At 47.3% G+C, this 20,255-nt stretch overlaps 1 protein-coding gene across 5 annotated transcripts; it reads right to left on the minus strand.

Moving 5' to 3' along the window:
• Positions 1-413: 413 nt before the first annotated feature.
• Positions 414-14,367, minus strand: KLF15 (KLF transcription factor 15). 5 transcript variants are annotated; one of them, XM_082288932.1, is made up of 3 exons: positions 13,771-14,367; positions 8,437-9,544; positions 414-2,430 (listed from the first exon to the last, which is right to left on the minus strand). In XM_082288932.1, the coding sequence occupies exons 2-3, from the start codon at positions 9,477-9,479 to the stop codon at positions 2,262-2,264; spliced, it is 1,212 nt and encodes a 403-aa protein (XP_082145058.1). In that variant the 5' UTR covers positions 9,480-9,544; positions 13,771-14,367; the 3' UTR covers positions 414-2,261. The 5 variants fall into 5 exon arrangements, with proteins under 5 accessions (XP_082145058.1, XP_082145059.1, XP_082145057.1 ...); XM_082288933.1 differs by lacking the exon at positions 13,771-14,367 and adding an exon at positions 10,611-12,407; XM_082288931.1 differs by lacking the exon at positions 13,771-14,367 and adding an exon at positions 10,440-10,594.
• Between the last annotated feature and the right edge of the window lie 5,888 nt (positions 14,368-20,255).

Here is a 20,255-nt window from a genome sequence, read left to right on the forward strand (position 1 = left end):
CGGTGAGTCACTGTCACAGTCTGAAGCAGACTTTGAAGCCCTTCCTCCTCCACACTAATCACTAAAGCTGGAATTCCCTCAAAACCTGCTTGCTCTGCTTTATTAACCACAGTTCTACTGCATCTGCAGACCTGTTCCACAGCAGTCAGGAGCCACGGAAGGCGTTTGTGTCCCAGCGTGGCTGCCAAGCGAGGCGTGAGGGCTCCAGCGAAGAGAGAACTGAGACATCTCGCGCCTTCCGAGAACTTTCTGAGATGAGAAAAACTGAAGATAACTTCAGAACTGTTCCATCCTCTCCCTGTTACACAGCACCTGAAAATTTACATCCAGGTGAATCGAAATGTCAAGTGTGATTGTCCTGATTACAGAGCTGGCTATAAAGGAAATTAATGAATAATAATTTCAAGGAGGGATTTAAAATTTCCATTTTCATTTTATTGTCAAAGTAAATATATTTTTATGAAGAACAAAAGAAAATATACAGAATTGTAACTTATGTACACTGGCTTTATAGGTATTTTTGTTTCCAATTTACACAAATTTGATATGTTATTAAAAGATATTTTATATAGATATGCATCTATGTACAGTTTTATTTACATACATTCATAGGATGTGATATAAACCAGTCAATAGATGATAGTTCATTTATATTAATTTCTAGAGGACAAAAGGAATGCATTCACTTTAGCTAGACCTGCTGTTCTGGCACAGCACGGGTTCCTGCTCTGCCTAGCGCTAGGATCACACTTTCCTACTTCCCATTTTGCCGACAGAAAAGACAAACAGATGCCATCTGCGAATGGAAAGGAAATGCAACATCCATTATAAAATCACTCCTAATTACTGAATTCTATTTTCTTCTAAAGCTTCTTACAATTGCCAGAGTTCAAAAGGAAAAACGAAACAAGAAGAAACACAAATAAAATCACTTGCCTGCTACCATCTGATCATTTGCTTAAATTCCCTTCTTAGCCAGCTATCACACAAATTTGTTTCTTTTGGCTACTGTTCTCACCCATTCGCCCACCCCAGCTGCATGGAGCTCTGACATGGCTGTTGGGAGGGAGAGGATTAGCACCGAGGGTCACCCCTAGACCCCGATCTCCCAGCGCTGCCCCACCAGGCCATGGTGCCTCCCACCCTCCCTGGGCACAGGCACAGCCTACAGACCCTGCCAGCCAGCAGGCAAAGAGAGACTTAGCTCCAGCCAGCCAGGCCTTCACTCACAGTGGATGTGGCGATGCCCAGGGCTCACCAGGCACCCCCGCGGCCGGGGCTCTCCTTTCTCCCTCCAGATCACATGAGGGGGCAGGAGCAGAGACAGGAACAGAGCTCAGAGGCTCTCACAAACATCTTCGTGCTGCTTTGTGTGCAGACAACAGCTCTTCTGCTAAAGACTGGATGCTGCAAACCAGCCTCAAAGGAAAGCAGCGTCCTTTGACACCTGGGCATCCTTTCACCCCTTGGCAGCACAGGACAGAAGCACGCACACAGTTCCAAAGGCTCCACTCCAAACCATTCCATCCAGCCTGAGCCTCTGGGTTTGCTTGGGACGTGCCTTTGCTTAAATATATATATATGTATGTATGTATGAATATATATACATAAATATTTATATATAGCCCTAGCCAAGGGAAAGGTAAATGTGAGCCGGGAAAATCAGAGATGCATGGAGGCACATTCCAGTGCTCTCCAAGCCTTGTCTGCCCCATCCCCGACTCCCACTGTTCCTCCTCCTATGGCCAGCCCCTACAAATCCTTGGCTCAGACGACCCAAAAACAAAGGAATTGTTCTCATTTCAAAAGGAATTTGCTGTTTCCAAACTGGACAAATAGAGCAGCTTAATAAAAACTCACAATGAATGGCCTGTACATGAGCAAAGCCCTCAGGAATGCCAGGGCTATAATTAACTAGCAGCAAGCAACTTTTACATTTTCCTGTGCAGCAGAAAACAGCTAAAAATAAAACACTGTAATTTCCAAAAGAAGCAGCAGCAAAGGAGAGACAGATAGAAGGAAATGAAAATAATATCCTTAAAAGAAAAAAAAAAGGAAGAGGCGCCCCGTTCTCCTGACCCAAAAAGAACTTCATTCTCAAATCATCTTTGAAGGACATGGGGCACTCAAACATGGTGATACCAAGTAACAGCATTGACTGTTCTGTGGAGACAAATAAATTATCACTAGAAATATAGTGAGCAAAGTGCTGTCATTGGCTGTTGTAGGATGGCTGGGCGGGAAGGGGAGAGTGGAACCCATCAGTTCACAGAGCGGACGGAGCGGTTGCTTCGTGGGAACCGGTGCACCTTGACATGTTTGGACAAGTGGTCACTTCGAGCAAACTTCTTCTCACAGACAGGACACTGGTAGGGTTTCACCCCCGAGTGGGAGCGCCTGTGCCGGGACAGCTCATCTGACCTGGAGAACCTGCAAGAGAGGAGAAGCCTTTTCAGCTAAATGGGATTTTATAACACTGAGTCTCTCACAGCAGGTTAAAAGAAGTCCCCTCAGGCCACTGGGAGACTCCAGGAACTGAAAGGAACACACAGCAGGGCTGGGCTGGTCCCAGCCTGCTGCCAGCAGCATTGGTGGAAACACCCAATTACCAGCCTCATCCCGTGTCAGCCCTGGACTCACGGCAATGCACGGAGGCAACGTCTGTACAGCCTCGCCCTAGACCCCACAACATGGGTGCAGCTTGACAAAAACAGCGCTGCTCTGATCCCTCTGCTGGTCCCCTCCAAAGCCACTCCCACCATCTCTCTCCTGCAAACCCAAGCACGGATAATCCAATCCTCGAGCAGAGACAACAACCACTATCCTGCAGGTGAGGTCTGTTTCAAGCTCCCACGGACATGAGCACAACAGACACGCCCTAACTGCACCCAGTTTGAGTGGGACTCCAACTAGGTAGCCACAGCTACCTAGAAACACCATGACTTATTAGATCCAGATGAAAAATTTACTTCTGTGTGTGCTCCTGCAGGCTGCATGAAGAGTTGTTAATAGTACCAGAGATACTCAGCATCTCAACAGCTGAAATTCAGGTGGGCCCCAACGGCCATTAGCATACTTATTTGCATAGGTAGCATGGGTAAATTGAAATCAAGAATGAGCCTTAATTACCAAAACTGCCCTCCATAGTCTTTTGAATTTTAGATATTTTCCACCTTCCATCTACACAGAAAAATCCCCAAATAGCCACCATGAATCCCAGAGGCATTATTGAACTCAAATGAGCTAATCCTTTGGTCTTAAAAGCAGGGCTGGCTCTATTACCACTTTGGACATGACTGGGAGACAGAGGGTTAATTAACAATGTCACACTAAAACAGCCCTGTCCAAATGGGTACAAAAAATTTGCTGCCTGACAAAGGGCAATTAAGTGTTTTGTTGCCAGAGCAGTAACAAAGAGCAGCACAGAAAGAGAGCTTGCAAGAAATGGTATCAGCTGTTTATTTACAATAAATAAATGAAGTCATGGGCACTAGCTGAACAAATCGGGGAAAGAACATGTAGAAAAATGTGCCCTTCTGGAGCAAAATATCACATCACCAACAGAGCGAATACGCTATTTTTATGAAAGGGAGAAAACAGGACTGCTGGGCTCCTATGAATAAGTCCCTCATGCAAGAAAAGTAAGTTTCCACATAAAGGTTTTAATTAGCTCTGATCTCCTGCCAACAGCTGAGGACCAGGGCATAGGCACTGGGAGAGCTGGTAATGGTTTCCTCAGTTGCTGCAGCTCTTCAGTCTGGTCATGGTCCCCAGAGAGCACTCAGCCAGTGGAAAGCAGATGCAGGCACTCACCATGGGTAAGATACAATGTGGACACATCTCTCCCAGGGGCATTTCTAGGGGAGATTCTTTCACCTATTCACTTGCTTTTCTTCCTTTCCCTGCCCTGGTATCCTCGTGGTGAAAGAGTCAAATTCTCCATGAAGAACACACAGTTGTTATGGAGCTGTCAACCTGGTCCTTGTCTGGGATGAGTCCTCCTCATGAAGGCTATGACACAGGTTTCTCTTCATGCCTTCTACTTGCATGTTTGCTTCTTCTAACACCCCTGCTCCTTTCAGCCATAGCTTCCCAAAAACACAGTGTGGACCTGGGAGCAGCAGGGTCAGGGATTTCTCCCAAGTCCTTAACACTGAGCTGGTCCCAGTGCCAGATCCCTGCAGGGAAGCTCTTGTAGGGCTATGGATGAGTGGGCCTGGAGAGTGCAGGATGTTGCCTGTGCAGACTGGCTCAACAGGACTGAGCGCTGGACAAGGAACAGACCTGTGCCACATCCAGGGAAAAGAGGGAGCAGAGAGGGAAAAGCACTTTTGCAAAGAGCTATCCTCTTATATACAGACTTCAAAGGAGTAAAAACAGATGTGGCTGAGTTGCCTTGTCCTATGTCCTTGGCCACTGAGGTCACCATCTGCAACAGAAGTGCAGTAGCACTTGGCTAATGCTGCACAAGAGCTTCACAAGTGCATTTCGAGGGGAATTGCACGGATGGTGGGGGAGAAAGAGGCGCACGTCAGGAATGAGCTTGGATGAGTTCATCCGATAAAAATACACTCTGCCTCATAACGATGTCCTTAGCTGAAGAGGCAGGAATGTTGCAATACTGTTCCCCAGCAGTGACGGAAAGATCAGCTTACAGAGCCCACAGAAATAAACCTCAAGCTGTCTGTGTGTTTACAAAAAAACAACACAAAGGTTAGGACAAGGAAGCTGGGAGGATCTGGTGGCCTGACTCTGCAGTGAAATATCTGCAGCACATTCTGGCACTGAGATCAACCCAAAAAAAGTGAAAATAAACCCCTGTGTAATGTAAAATTTAAAAAAAAAAAAAAAAAAAAAAAAGGGAAGCCTGAAGGAATACCTCACTATTCTGCCACTGCCATTTCCAGAAGGACTCCTTCTTCAAAAGAAAAGTGAAGGGATCTGTGCAATCCCACAGCAACTTCATCCTTCTATCTGGCAGGACCCTAAGGGACTGTAATGATATCTCCCTTGAAGAAAAATCCTAGAGCTCCCTGATGTGTAGGACATGTCCTGTGTCTCCCAGCCATATAGGATGAGAAAGGTCGATAGCTTCAGCCTGGTACTCCTGGTCCCTGCCATGCCCACCAGCCATTGAGGCCAACTCAGGCTGTACCTCTCCTCCAGACTGGAGGGAAGGCTCCAGGCTGATTCCTGCTGCCCATCCCCAGAGCTTTGCTACAATAAACCAGCACAGCTCCTGTGCACCTGCCATCCCTTGCACAGCATCAGCAAGAAAAACCAATGCGAGATGCCTGCCCTGCCCCATGTGTGGTACTGCTCACAGTCACTCAGGCCCAAGCACACTCCTGGCCACACATGTTAGAAGCCTTTAAACGCTCCCTGCCATACCAGGCAGAGCTTATGTCCCATGCTGTCACCTGCGGAGCCTCCAGCCAGAAGATGCAGTAGGGCATTTAAAGCCAATTGCCTCATCCCACAGCCTTGCAGCAACTGCAGCTTTGCACGATACTGTGCCAGGGAGGGGAAGCAGGAGCTTCTCCTGCTCTGTGCCATCACACAGCTCCTGGGCCAGCCCACGCTGCAGCTCAGCTCTTTGCCCTGAGCAGTGCTAACCAGAGGTGCCAAAGGTAGATGGTGACACAACACGGATCAGTGCCCTGACCCATCCAGGGAACACAACGGGTCACTGGCCACTGCCAGATGAGCACCACCCTGCAGCCTGCTGAAACAGCCCTTGCCCTGTGCCTTGGAAGGGCACAAGTGAGCAGTGTTTAGCCTCCATCAGGGAGGTGCTAAGGCTCTCCAGCCCTCCTAGGGGTTAGCAAAAGGGTTTGCTGGGTGCATGCTCCAACCCTGGTGAATTTAAAACATCACAGCATGGCTGCACAGAGAGCTGAGGAACCTTTAACCGTCCCACTGAGCTCAGGCACTTTGTGCTAGGCAACACTTTGTTTTGGTTTTGAAATTACTATCTCCAGTGAGATCAGATCTTAAGTGTCTTCAGTGAAAAAATAAATACACAAGCACAAGAACACAGGGGAAAGAGGGAGAAAGCAGAGCCCGGCAGTGTTTTACTGCTTAAATTCATCTGAGATTATATAGACCTCAGAGCAAACAGAGTGGCCAGATGCATTGGACTTAGGTCATGTGAGGCTTAAGTCACAGCTCTCACTGAACTTCTGGAAAAGGTAAACATGGTTTATTGATGAAAGGAGACTGAGTAATTCAATGCTCAGTTGGGTCTGGCCTTCAATGTGGGAGCAGCGTGCAGGGGATGTGCAGCAATCTCAGGCTGGTGCTAAGGATTGCTGCGAGCACAGGAGGCAGCTCCCCAAACACAGACTCTCCTGCTGGCTATAAAATTCTCCTCTCATAGCAGAGCCCTTCCAAAGTCTGGGGGTTTTGGGGATTGGGATTGCAGCCCAGGCTGTGAAATTCAACAAGACAAACAGCAATAGAGTTTGAAAAGTCCTTGCAACAGCTGTTTGTGGACAAGACACATGTTCTTCATTATGAAGGTGATTAATTTCTCATTACTGTTGGGCTCATCTTTAAAAAGTTGTGGTGGTTGAAAGTTCAGGGTGCTCCAGGTTGCGGGACCTGCACTTCTCTTGGCCCATGAGCATCCTGCTTTTGATGCACACCACACAATGTAACACTTGGGGAAGAGAGGCACCTGTTGTAAATTTAATCATCCTTTATCACTTAATATTTTTCCTAAATGTTCCCCTTGGTTTTGTATCTTGGGGAACACCAGCTTTGTGATAAGACAGGGCTGGAGAAGGTCACCCACAGGCAACACTTCAGGCTCCTGATCTTGAGCCACGAAAGTCACTGGGAGCATTGGTACAAATCTCAGCGTGGATTAGACAAACCCTCACGTGCCACGTGCACGTGTCACAAAAAGGAGAGCTGTGCTCACATCCCAGCGCAAGGAAAGCCAACATGACACCCACAGGCACATCTGCTGCCTGTGCACACATACTCTGGCAAACAAATAAAAAGCAGCGAGCGCCTCTACTGCAGGTCGGGAGCAACCAGCCCACGGTTTCTGGGACTAATCAGCTGAATTTGGTGAGAGGGCACCCTGAGCAGCAAGAAACTGAGCTCATGAAAGGTGTTGCATGGGCAAAAGGAAACAAATCACCACCTGTTTGTAGAGCCCCATAAACTAACCTGCTCAGCCCTTCTGAGAAGCAAACTTCAGACTGGTCCAGCTGGGGAACAGAGGGTTCAGCTCCATTGTGACCTTTTCCCTCAAACCAACCCAGCCATCTCTAACTGCTGCATGTCTCACATACTTGCATTTTTACACAACACTCTCCTGTTACTTTTTACCTCGTATGTTGCCTATGATCAAAACCCATTTTCTCATTAGGCATTGCTCACTGAAGCTCTGCAGCTATTATTTGAAAGAAATTCAGTTTAATTTAACACAAGGTAGTTAAGATTATGTTTTCTGCCATCATCATTTGTGGTGCCGTGGTATATTTGCACAAATATATTTGTGGTATATTAGCACTTCCTAGCAGCCAAACCGGTAATACAGCTAACTGGAAAGAGGAAGGAAGGCACCTGCCAAAGTTTCCTTAAAATAAAAGTTGTTGTTTTTTAAAAGACTAAATTTTTCAAGTTGTATTAAAAATAAAATAAAATAAAATAAAATAAAATAAAATAAAATAAAATAAAATAAAATAAAATCCCTCTGCAAAACATTTTTTCAATAAAACCTGCAATCTTTCATTCAAGCAATGTTTAACTCCACCTCAGCCTTCTGGTTATGTTGTTACATCTGACAGCTTTTTTGCAACTTTGAGTGGCACCCACGCATTTTTCTGAATCAAGACAGAGAATAAAATCCAGAGTATGCCAGAGTGTCACTGCTAGCATTTTCAGGAGTGGGATGGAGTGCATTTTCTATGAAAGCGCACAGAATACTGCTTTTAACCACACTTGCTTATCACAGCCGTTCACTGACCACGTTTAGTCCCACACAGCTGGAGCCACACAGGGCTGTGCACAGCAGCTCTGCCCTAAACCATCCAGTTCACTCACAGCCTCAGCTGGTGCCAGCCACGGCTCTGCTGGGGCTGGTGTGCTGCAACCACACCAATGCAAACACCAGGTCTTACCTGTGGTAACAAGCTTAATCTGACCCTCTAGAATGAAATACAAATTATGATGGACTACTTTTATTTTTTTTAAGACACTAAAACTGCTGGTGCCAGCAGGTGATGCTGTGCTATTTAATTTATCAAAACCCCTGGGTTACCTAACAGGAAGAAAAAAGGTCTTCATTGTCAAACCAACCAAACAAGTTCTGGCAACAGAAAGAGTTTATAAATCAGAGTGCAAACATACTTGCTCAGCAAGTTAGGTCAAGTGAGCAAAAAGGGGAAAGGGGATTGGACAGAGCTGCACCCCAATACTGACCTCCATCCACAACCCGGCCACGTGCACGCAAAGGGCTTTTCTCCTGTGTGCCTCCTCAGGTGGGCTTTCAAATGGCTGCTTTTCGTGTACATCTTGGTGCAACCAGGAAAAGAACATTTGTGCATTTTAATGAGTTCGGCTGCAGGGTTCTTTTGAAATTTCTGACCCATGATGATTCCCGTCTGCCCCTGGATCATGCCTCCTGGCCCAATTGGCTTGGCGGCGATGGGGACGGGAGCAATGCGGACAAATTTAGAGGACAAGTTCAAATTGGACGACTGAACTATCTGAGGCACAAGGGCAAATGTCTGTCCTTGGATGTTGACTAGGAGCTGTGCAATTTTAATGTTCTCCTGTGCTGGTCCTTGGGAACTGGGGCTTGTGTTGAACTCCTGTTTGATCTGTAGAGGCTGAATTTGGAGCATAACCGGTATCCCATTCTCTAAGGTCATTCCTCCATTTGAAGCTTGGCCACCTTCCATTGAGCTGTTCAACTGCTCATTTTTACTCTCTTTTAAACTAGCACTGGGTAACATATGGTCTTTTTGCTGCAACGAAGCAACAGAAACTTGGCTGCAAGCTCTCAAGTCCTTGGTCTCACTTTTAGGTCTTTCTTTGAGCTCCAGGTCCATGTTCTCCTCCAAAAATTCCTCAATTTCCTCAAGCGTTGGCTGAAACGGTCCTGAGTCTTCCATATCCACGGCAAATTCAGGCAACCTAAAGTACTCCTCTTTCACTATTGGCTGAAGTCTCCTTTTGTCCCACCATGATGCAGTGGTGTTCCCCAAAGATGCCTGGGACAATAAATAGTCTAAGATACTGTCCTGACTTTCCGCACTGGACGTGCTTCCATAGCTGGAGCTGAGCACCTGGGAGTCAGGGCTGGAACAAGAACAAAAGCTGGACGAGTCACTGTCATCTTCTGACAGGGGAGAGGGCAGCATTTGGTAGGACCTCACACCTGCTGTCATGTCCCCAAAGTATCCAAGAGAAGATCTTGTGGATGAAAAGGATTCATCAGTAGGCAGCAAGTGATCCACCATTCCTGGACGATCTCTTAAGGATATCCCAACAGCATATAACAGGCAGCTAAAGTTCAGGTGAGAGCCTGAGTGCAGGAAAACAAAACAGTCAGAAGTTGGTTTAATCATTTATCTCCATGAACTGAAGCTCGTAAAGCCCTCTAGCCCACAGGAAAGCCCAGAGCATCCAGCCTCCCTGCTACAAGCTTTGATATGTCTGCACCACCCCCCCGAGGACTGTCAGGGCTGAAGTGTTTTGCAGGATTGCACCACATATTTGCAAAAGAATTCTGTCAGAAATCATTTCCCAACTGTGTGTGCTCCAGATTTACAGCTCCCTTACAGAATATTACCGACAAGAGAAAATAAATAACGAGCTTTCACCTAGCAGTGAAATCCAGAGCGAAAGAAAGGAATGGGAAGAAAAAAACAGTGTTGAAATTTTTACCACCAAAAAGAAACAAATAAAAAAAGTTTATTGCTGGTGGCCATAAAATGCAAATCCTTTCCCTATCTTGTAGCTTTCCACCAACCTTATTTTTAACTTCCTCAGTTCTACAAATAGAGGCTGTTCAGCATAATGCAAGGATCAATCTGGCAGGAGCCAAAAATATTTACTGTGCTTCAGCATTTACTAGGCGGATTTTCCCCTCCAGATGTAATGAATCAGTGTGCCAACGTCATCATCACCTGCACTGTCCTTAATAAGGCTGGCACTGCACTGAGCTAATTACCACGTCCTGCCAGCCAGCTGGTGGCTGCTTTCACCCCACGCTCCTGTCTCTCCGGGGCAGAGGTTGAGGTGAGCTGAGCCCCGTGCCAGCTGCTGCCCCGGCGGGGCTGCACGGACCCCCGGCACCCCGACCTGCCTGCGCTCCCGGTGCCCCCTGCCCGCGCTGGGGCGGCGAGCGGGCAGCATCGCACAAATCCCGGCTCACGTGAGCCCTAATCCCACTACAACCCCACAACAGCAAGCCCCACCTTTCCCAGTGCAGCCCACCGCAGTGCTTGCTGACAGCCGCGATTGTCCTGCGCTTTCCCAGCTAAGACGAACAAACTTCATAGAAAGGCGCCTGGGGAGGGGGAGGCAGGAGGGACATCTGCGTATTTTTTTATTCCCCACCTCCCCGAGGGGAAAAAAAAATTGCTTACGGATGGAGATTATGCCCCTTAGAGAGCAAACGCAGAGATCTGTGGATGGAGCAAACACTGGCCCTCAGTCATTCGCTCAAGGTGACTGATTGAAAACAGAGCTGTACATGTGCATAATAAAACAACTCTTTCTGTGGAAGGTATGTGGACTGCAGAGATAGAAGTCATTCGATCAGCCTATGAGGCTGTGTGTGTGTGTGAATTAGGAGGCATGTGACCCAGCGTGAAGGAAATGCCAGTCAATCTTGTTACACGCTGTCATTTTCCACAGGCTCTGCCGCTGCGCTTTGGACGCTTTGCCATGAATAGTCAATAGCTCCCAGTTTTGTGCAGGCGAGAGGATGGTTGTTACTGCTGTTGCAGAGCATCTCTGCTGCCTCATCTCCAAAATTTGCCCTGTCTTTCCTTTACTGGAGAAAAATCAAAAGGTGTCTGTGTGCTCACTGCTGCAGTGAACACAGTGAGATATTTTACACAACACCCTTTAAGAGCTCTGTCCCACTGGCAGCATCTGTTAATATTTCACAGGAAGAGTGGGGATAAAGCTGTATTTATTAAGGGTCTTATTCTTAAAGATATGGCTTCCTCCTTCATATGCATGTGGAGGAAACAGGGATGGGTTGAAAGACTTAAAAGCAAGATTGCACATTTTCCTGGTATGTGTGTCCTGTCAGTCAGCTATGCCTCTGAACCAATAATGAAATACCCACATGTGCTGAACACGAGGAAGTTCAAACAGAGGTTAGTGGCTCTGTTTTGTGACCTTAGCCTATAATCATGTCTTATAGTAAAAGCGAAGAGTCAGAAGAGCTGAACTATTTCTAACACACTTCTTTTTTTTTTTTTTAATCTCTGTGTTGATGGTAAGTTCCCCCAGCAGAAGTCCCAGAGCTGAGCTATTCCAGTTTTGAAACAGAAAGCAACATCTGCTTCTGACAAATTAGTATTGGTTGGTATCTGGTAAGTATTCACCCAAGCTGATTTTTTCTATCTTGCACCAAAAATTGGTGACTGCCTTGAGAAACACAGGGCAGAAAGGAAGACTTGCCCTCAGATGGTTTCTGTTCCTTCCTCCAATGTCCGTATTATTCCAGCTTAAACTTCTGAAGAATGGGGCTGTGAGGGAAATCTGGCCTGCAACACGTGTTTTTCTAAGAAAAGCTGGCATGCTCTGCATGCACCAAAAGCAGTTGGTGAACTTCTTTATAAAAAAAACAAAATTTAAATGTTCAAGTTTTCTTTAAATGCCTGCAAGAACTAGGAAGACACATATCAAAATATCCATATATTTCCCCGGGAATAGAACTAAACTTAACTTGAATAAGAGCTTAAAAGAGGAGAAAAAACCCAACAGTGAACCCCTAGCAACTGCTGTGGGCCAGTTACCTCAGCAGAAAACAGCCAGCACGCTTGTTTCCCATCTCTTTTGACAAGGAACAATGTCACTCGATGTAACCAGAGGCTTTTTAAGAGGGGACTGTTAGAGGTAAATAGATCCAGGCACGTTATGGGCCAGTTCTGCTTTCTGTGCACTCTCAAAGCTTGCAGAACAGCCAAGAAGATTTTGGAGAATGCCTGGAATGCAGGATCGGGCCCTGGCTATATTTTTCTCCGAAAGGCCGGGCTAACAACCAAAAGGCTTTCATCCTTACTTCACCTGAAGACACAGCCAAAACCAGAAGATTAGAAAACAAAACCAAAAAAAGCCAGGGCAGTGAAGGCTATGAAAACTAATGATGTTGTTTCCATAACGCACTTTCATCTCTAGGAACCTTCAAAACATGTTAGAAATGTAAGCACCTATACAGAGACCACAATGCCTGAGCCGCTGGAAACAGCACTTCTGGAGTGAAATACAGCAGCTGTTCAGCAGCACGACCGTCTCCAACTTTTTTTTACGAGTTCCCTGGGTTGTTATGATGTCCTTTCTGCCAAAAACATGTTGTTCTGTTTAAAATCTGTCCATCTAATCGCCAGCTAAAAAAAAAAAATAACGACAAAAAGCAAAGCAGAGAAGACGTGTTTTGATGCAGAGCAACATTAAAATGTAAAGTCCTGGGAAACTGCTGAAACATGGGGATGTATTTCCCAGCCTGTCATTTCTGGACAGTAAGCCCAGCACAACTGATCACACAGCATATATGAGACGCTGACAGTCATTTCCTACGTTTACTGCCACAGCTTTTTCCAGTTTAAGACTAATCTCTTCAGGGTTTTCTCTTGTTCCCTAGAAGGTTTTAAATCTGTTCAGGCTGACTTCTGCTCCACAGATAGACCCTTAAACCAGGCAATGAAGCAGGCCCAGAGTTTCTAAGAAAATAAAAGAGAAATGCGGAGGGGGGGGAGTAACAAAAATAAAAATAATAAAAAGCCGTGAGCCAGGAGTAAACCCACTTGCTCTCATCTCTTCCGCAAGGTGGCTGTGCTGCTCCCCGGACACAGCGGGGTGTTCAGGTTTGTTTTTTCCAAACCCACTGCTCCTGGGAAACTGCAGAAACACTCCCAAAGCTTTCTTTTCTGAAAACTATCCCGCTCCAGCCCCAAACTTTGGCTTCCACAAGAGGAAGCACTTCACCTGCAGCTGGCACAGGCAGTGGCCCCGCCGGAGCGTACCCCGCTGCCGCTGCACCCCGGCAGTGAAGGGTGCCCCGAAATTACGCGTGGCACCAGCCGCTTGGGCAGGGAAAAGGGTGCCGGGGGACACACACATGGAATTCGCACTCCAGCACGAGCACAGCCAGGCTTCCATAGCTGCAAAACATGTTTGTTTGGGGTTTTTTTTAATCGTGGTTTTTTTTGTTTGTTCTGGTTGTTGGGGGGGGGGGGTAATTTTTTTTTTTTTTTTGGCTTTTCCTTCCATCCCTTTTCAGGAGGCTTTGGGGGCCCGAATTCCCTCTCTCCCCCCCGTCCCCAGTGTGGTCGCAACGATCGGGAACAACGCCCCCCCATCGCCGCCTGTCATTCCATGGCACAGCACCGCTCCAGCCCGAAAACAGCCCCCCAGCGCTGGCCGCTGCCCCGCCGGGGATGGAATTCCATCTCCCACCCCCGCCGTGCGCGGCTGCAGGGGCACAGCCCCGGCCCCGCGCGGTGCTGCGGCAGCGGGCGCGGAGGCACCGCCGGCGGGACGCGGCCCCGCGCATCCCCCGCTCGCCCTTACCTGAACTCCTCTGCGAGCCGGGGGGCAGCAAAGGCTACGAACGACCAGAAGAACGCAACAACAACAGCGAAAACGAGGGGGGGGGGGGGGGAAGGGGGAGGAAAAGCCCCAAACAACACAACCAAGCCACAAAAAAAAAAAAAAAAAAAGGAAAAAAGAAAAAAAAAAAGAAAGAAAAAAGAAAAAAAAAAAGAAAAAAAAGAGAAAAAATAACTCTAGAAATAATGATAATAAAAAATAAAGAATAATTTAAAAAGCCACACACGCACAATAAAAAGGCAGGATTAAAACCAAGCAAAGCCAAAGCAGCAGCCCGCAAAGGCAGGAGCGGCCGGGAGCGCGGAGCGGCGGGAGGCGGGCGCAGCTCCCCCGGGAGGCGGGTGCGCGGCTGCAGAGCGCGGCCCCGCTCCTGTAGTACTATATCCCCCTCACATGACGGGCGCTCGGCCGCGGCGGGGGAGGCCGGGGAGAGGCTCGACCGCGTCCGCCGCCCCCATTGGCCCCGCCGCGGCGGGGGCCGGCCCGGCACCGGCCTCAATGGGAGCCGCGCTCGGCCCCCGGGGCGGTGCCGCGCGGGCCCGGCCGCGGGCAGGGTGCGAACCCCCGCGATGCGCGGTCCCGGGAGCGTTCGGCGGGGCCTGTCGCCGCAGGACAACGGGGAATGGTTTTAAACTGAAAGAAGGTCGGTTTGGATGCGGTGTAAGGAAGAATGTTTTACAATGAGGGTGATGAAACGCCGGAACAGGTTGCCCGGAGAGCTGGTTGATGCCCCATCCCTGGAAGTGTTCCAGGTCTGGTTGGACACGGCTCTGAGCAATTTGATCGGGTTGAAAAAGTCACTGCTCCCTGCAAGGAGTTGGACTAGATGGCCTGTTAATGTCCCTTCCAACCCAAACCATTCTGTGGTTCTGTACGTGTGCAAGGCTCTGGACATGTCCTGGACATAAGCAGGTCCCTGGGGAGGTGCGAGGAGTCCCATGCCCTCCCTCCTGCTCCACACTTGCACACCTGCCCCTTTGCTGCCTGCCAAAGCTTGATGGTGGGACTTCCAGCATGCTAGAAACTATTGGGATGTGTGTCCCGCACACACACCAGTGTTGCCACAGACATCACTAGTTTTTCATATAAGCACACATAATAATTTATATATATGTATATACATACCTATATACACAAACACACTATAGTTATGCAATACTTGGTATGGATCAGGATCCATGTTCAGCTCCTGCTGAGAAAGCTCACAGTGGGGCCAGCTGCAGCAGCAGTCAGCTTTTCTGCCCAATCAGTGGTTTTTCAAATTCAGTTTTTCCTTTTTTTAGATTCTTGGGAAGGTGCAGCCCAGGATATCAGAATGCAGTCTTATGACAACAAGTCTGTGCACCCTTTTTTGAGGGTACATGGGACAGCACACCCTTCCTACTCCCCCACTGTAGGCCTCCCTGTCCTGCAGGGAAAATGAAGTATTATTCTCATTTTATGGGGAAACTGAGGCACAGAGGATCAAACAAAAGGCCTGTAGCAGAACCAAGGTGCAGTCTCATCTCTTTTCAAATCCAACTCAATTTAAACTTGCAAAAATACCATCCATTTGCATTTCTTCAGAATTGCCAGTAACACATCCCACAGCCTGGCAAACATGAACCAGTCTCTTCCCAAAAGGACATTCAGCCTCAACAAGTCATGGCCTGGCAGCAGCACAAGGGTGACCCTACAGGTGCTCCTTCATCCTGCTGGGGACGATCAAAGGACCTGGGGGTGCTCAGGGCTCTGCTTGCATGCACAGACCTCGTTCCTCCTCTCCACATTGTCTCGATGAATAATGCATGAATACGTACTCATCAAAATCCTAGATACTATATTTGTACGAATACATCAGGGCCAAATTCTGCATTAGTGTAACTTCACTGACGTAAAAAGGATTACGTTGGTAAAAATGTTGGCCTTAAATATTATTACCCAAAATAGATGTTTGGCAAACCTTGCTTTACTGCTTTTTCTCAATTAAAACCCCTTTGTTTCTTGAGTAGGTGAAGTTTAGCTTGATTTAGCAATGCAAAGGACATGAAATTTAGATACAGCTAAAATCCAAGCTCTCAAGGCTGGGCTTACACGGAATTTGAATTGTTGGCTGTACATATATAAAATTTCCTTGCAATGTTTATTACATGAAAACAACTGAAAGTTGCAATCTTAATTTTATCATTACTATAGCCTACCTAGGCACTGGGACACATTACAGGTTTCTCTAACTTGCATTTTTCCGCTTGCAAAAGGCAATGTCTTCATATTTTAGTCACAGTAGTTCTGAACTTTCTTTAAATTGCTAGAGACGCAGTGAAGTCCCATATTTACCTTATGTGGAAATAAAACGGTGTTTTCCCAGTTCTGCTTTTCAAGTTTCATCTGTTTTACTGGGCCCACAACCTTTTCGCTTCCCTAAAAGCACCACTGGTGGCTGGGTCCTTTGCCCACTGTGCAGCTGCAGGGCTGCGCTGTTGGCTGTCTCTGACGCTGGAGATAGGAAGGTGAGAAGTTTTCAGTGGGCTCAAGCAGATCCAAACGTGCTGCTGTGGGAGGGGATGCACAGCCACCATCCCTTGTGCCAGCACCTGCCCCTGTGTGGCTGCATGCCGTGATGGAGGAGGGATCTGACACTTTTTCACATCTGAAGAACCCTACCCAGCATCTCACCCTTTCAATACTGCTGGGAGGTGAAATGCAACGGAAAATACCAGGAAAGTGTAACTAAGGCATCTGTATTTCTCACTGAGATTTCCCTGTGGGGAAAAAAAAAAAAGTATTAGGAATGCAGGCAGGCAGTGCACAGCACCTGGGAAGCGAGTCCAGAGCACGCAGGATGAACTCCTGACCCAAGCTCACTCATACACTGTGTGACAAGTTGTGGATGCACCAAACTTTTTGTCCAGATCCCCTTTGCTGTGCACACAGAATCCATTGGAAACTTCACCACAGCCCTTGTGTGTAGGCTCAGTGACTGTGCCTTCAGCATTCCGGAGTGTCCAGAACTCCTGTAGAAATTGCTGCCCTGACCAGGCTGCTGGACATCAGTACACCCTGGACAAATATCCAAAATCCTCTTTTTCTGCCCAGGCAAAATTTCTAGACAGAGACAAAGGACACATTAAAACCAAACAAACAGGATATACAGTGGCACAAGTTCTGATGCCTCACTACAGCACAAACCTGTCACCAGCGAATAATGAGAAAACACACAAAAATCACTGCCTCCTTGAATGCCAATCTGGGGTTGTCCTTGCTGAAACACCCCCTCAGCTTTCATCCATTTCAGCATCTTTCCTGAGCAAAGATTTTATCAGAGAAATTTCCTTTCTCAGCAAGACTGTATTGTCTTATCCATGAGTCTGCTGGGAGTGCCTCAAACTGCAGGCCTGGTTCTGAGGTCTGCAGGCACACTTTGGGGCTTAAACCCAAAACTGAGAATTGCCAAGCACAGGTACCAGCCTCTGATCTGACTCAGTCACTTTTCCATCCCTCCATGATCTCTGAATGCACTTCTCAGGGTGAACTGGTTAATTCTTCTGAGCCCCATGACAGTGAAAGCTGACACACATCTAAGTTTTGCTCAAGGCTTTGGAAGCACTACAAGCCTTTATTAACAGCAGGGGAAATGCACAGATCTAGACAAATATAATTACTTCTGATCCCTTTTTTCTGCCAACTTTTCATGAGAACCAGGAACAACTGTTGGGCTGGGACGGGATTTTGGGAATGCATTTTTGTGTATCTGTGACTGATGTCCTTCATTTGGTACTGCAGCACAACTGAGTCCTCATTCCATGCTATGAAATACATCTGAATTTTCCCAACCCATCCTTTTTGTGCATCAGTAAGAGATTTCCTTCCCTCTCTTCACCTCTTCAACAACTCCTTTGAAAAATCTATTGTTACTTCTGTCCCTTGATATTACTTGGGCATTTTCCATTCTCTCTTTTGCCACCTTTCAGAGGAGAACTTCAGTCAAACTGGTTGCCCTGCTCAGACAGCCTTTCTAGCATTGCCACAGTTGTCAAACACTGGGATAATGCAGAGGTAAGGTCCTTTTAACAGGTTTTTGTCTGATGGCTGTGTGCTAAAGATCTAGTCAGGAAAGGCAGATAAACCTCAGCATTCACGCTTTTCAATTTTTTCTGAAGATAATAATTGCCGTGCTTTATAAAGTTAAAAAGGAGCCATAGGCTGAACTATTCATGAGTTGTTCTGTGCCACACAGCACAGAGCCATTAAAGGTGGGAAAGGCAGCAAAGGGCTCCTCCACACCACACTCAGCAGTTTACACCTAAGAGTTGTCTGGCTCTGCTCACACTTTGCCTTTCCATACACACTCCACAGAGGCTGACTTTTCCTGCCATGGATTTTCTCCGCTTTTGTACGTTGCTTGCACAGTTCTGTGTTACAAATTACTTCTTCTTTTTGAGGGGGCTTGAAGGAAAAGTGTTTGGACTTCACGGATGGGCAAAAAGAGGGATTGTGTTGCACTGGGAGATTGCTCTGCTGTCTTTTGAGGTCACCTGTGGTATTTCTGCCCCAGCCCTTGCTATTTCCCATTTACTGCAGCAGCAAACTATCAGTAATCTGATGACCAACCAGCCACCTGGCAAAACAAGGGTTAGTCAGGCTGAATTGATTACTCACATATTTCCATCTGATTTACAAATCAAGGTTGTTCTTTATCAAAGGAAAGAAGCAAAAATAGTCAAGCATAGAAAAAAAAAAAAAAGGAAGTTTAAATTCTACTTGTCAGTTTTGTGTGTTGTTTGGAGTTGTTTGTTTTTGTTTTTTTTTAATTAGTCTCCTGCAGATGGATCCCTTCCATGTGCCACAAAGCCCATGGTCACATCCAGCTGAGCTCTACTGGGCTTCAGCTTTCAGCACCAGAACAGTTACATGGGGACAGAGAGAACAAAAAAGCCTGTCAGACTCTCCAGTAATGTTATTATCATGTTAACTTACAGTCCTTATCTGTGAGTGTCAAGGACTGCTAAGTTCTCTTGGTACTACAGAAATATTGACACAAAGAATATGTTCATCCCTGGCTGTGTCTCTGCAGGACAAGGGGGAAACAGCAACAGCAATCTCAGGACTTAATTTCTTTGGCCTTGCCAGGGCATCTGTGCTGCAGGGCCAACAGTTTATTGATTTGGGTTTTTTTTTTCTTTCCTCCATGGGTTTGGAAATTATGTTGTCTTTTCAAGTCAGAATCATAGGTCCAGGGGGAGATAAGTTGGAACAAACTCATTTTAGGATTTATTTTGCTATTACTCTTTTGACTGTTAAAAACAGTGGGGGGACCTGGGGAGAGTTTCTAATTTTCTCCCAAACTTTCTGTTCATTAATACACTGAGAGAGAAAATGTTAGCTGACCTTCTGGCTGCATTTCTCTAGGCCATCTTTAGCCAGATCCAGCTCCAGCTTCGGGTTTCCATGTACAACAACCCCTGCACTTTAATCTGGCAAAAGCACCCACGGAGCAGAGCTGTTCCTGCTGACATCATGGAATCCGAGGGAATCAGACCACCCTCTGCAGGGACAGGGGTGTGCTGAGCGGGTGATACACAAGTTGTCCCATCACTGCCTCCCCTGGCTTGATGGCGAGGTGAAGCACAGGAGCTGGGGCTCGGCTCTTTAAACCCTGCTCCTGAAGCTGCCCAGCAGCCGATGCCTTCAACAGGACACGCAAGGCTCATTGCAAGGGGCTCAAGAGCAAGGGGCACAGCCCAGTCCAAGCCGCCCCTCCCGAAGGTGACTAAGGGACAGGCAGGTCTGTAAATGTCACAAAACCCACTGACTCACCTGGAGAAGATTCAGCACCCATCTCTGCTCATCCAAGTTTAGGAAAGCAAAATATACTGGAAGCCGTACAGGAAGATCTGGGATAGGATGGACGTTGGCTCCACTTCAGGAGTGGATCTGCGATAAACTGTATTCCCCTGCCCTCTCCTGGAAGGAATACGCCAGAGCTGGGTGTGTTTGTGCAGGATCCTTGTGCGGAACACTGCGGGGAAGTGGCTCAAGGAGGGGGTGAGAGGAGATGGTGGTTTAGAAGACAGTGTTTACAGGACCGAACAACTGTGACCACGACAACACACGGTCCACCGTGCATTGCCAACACCACGTCTGCCAGACGCTGGCACACCTCTCGAGAATCTGAATGTCTTCAAGGAAGAGCTGCCTGCCTGTCCGGCCATTTGCATTGAATTGGGAAACAGAGAGGGTGACCCAACCAAGGGAATTCAGAGCCTCTCGCTCACCTTAAATAGCAAACACAAAGCCTACGTGCAAACACAGTAACCTTCACTCAGGTCACAGCTGGAGCACCACCAGGTCAGGAATGCAGCACCATGGCACTGACAGACGGAGCTCCTGTGGGTACCAGTGCAGAACAGGCACCTGAGACCCCATCACTTGGCCACTGATCTGGTGAGAGCCCAGCAGCAAGGTTG

Source organism: Coloeus monedula (assembly GCF_965178545.1).
Source record: "Coloeus monedula genome assembly, chromosome: 11".
Taxonomy (NCBI): Eukaryota; Metazoa; Chordata; class Aves; order Passeriformes; family Corvidae; genus Coloeus; species Coloeus monedula.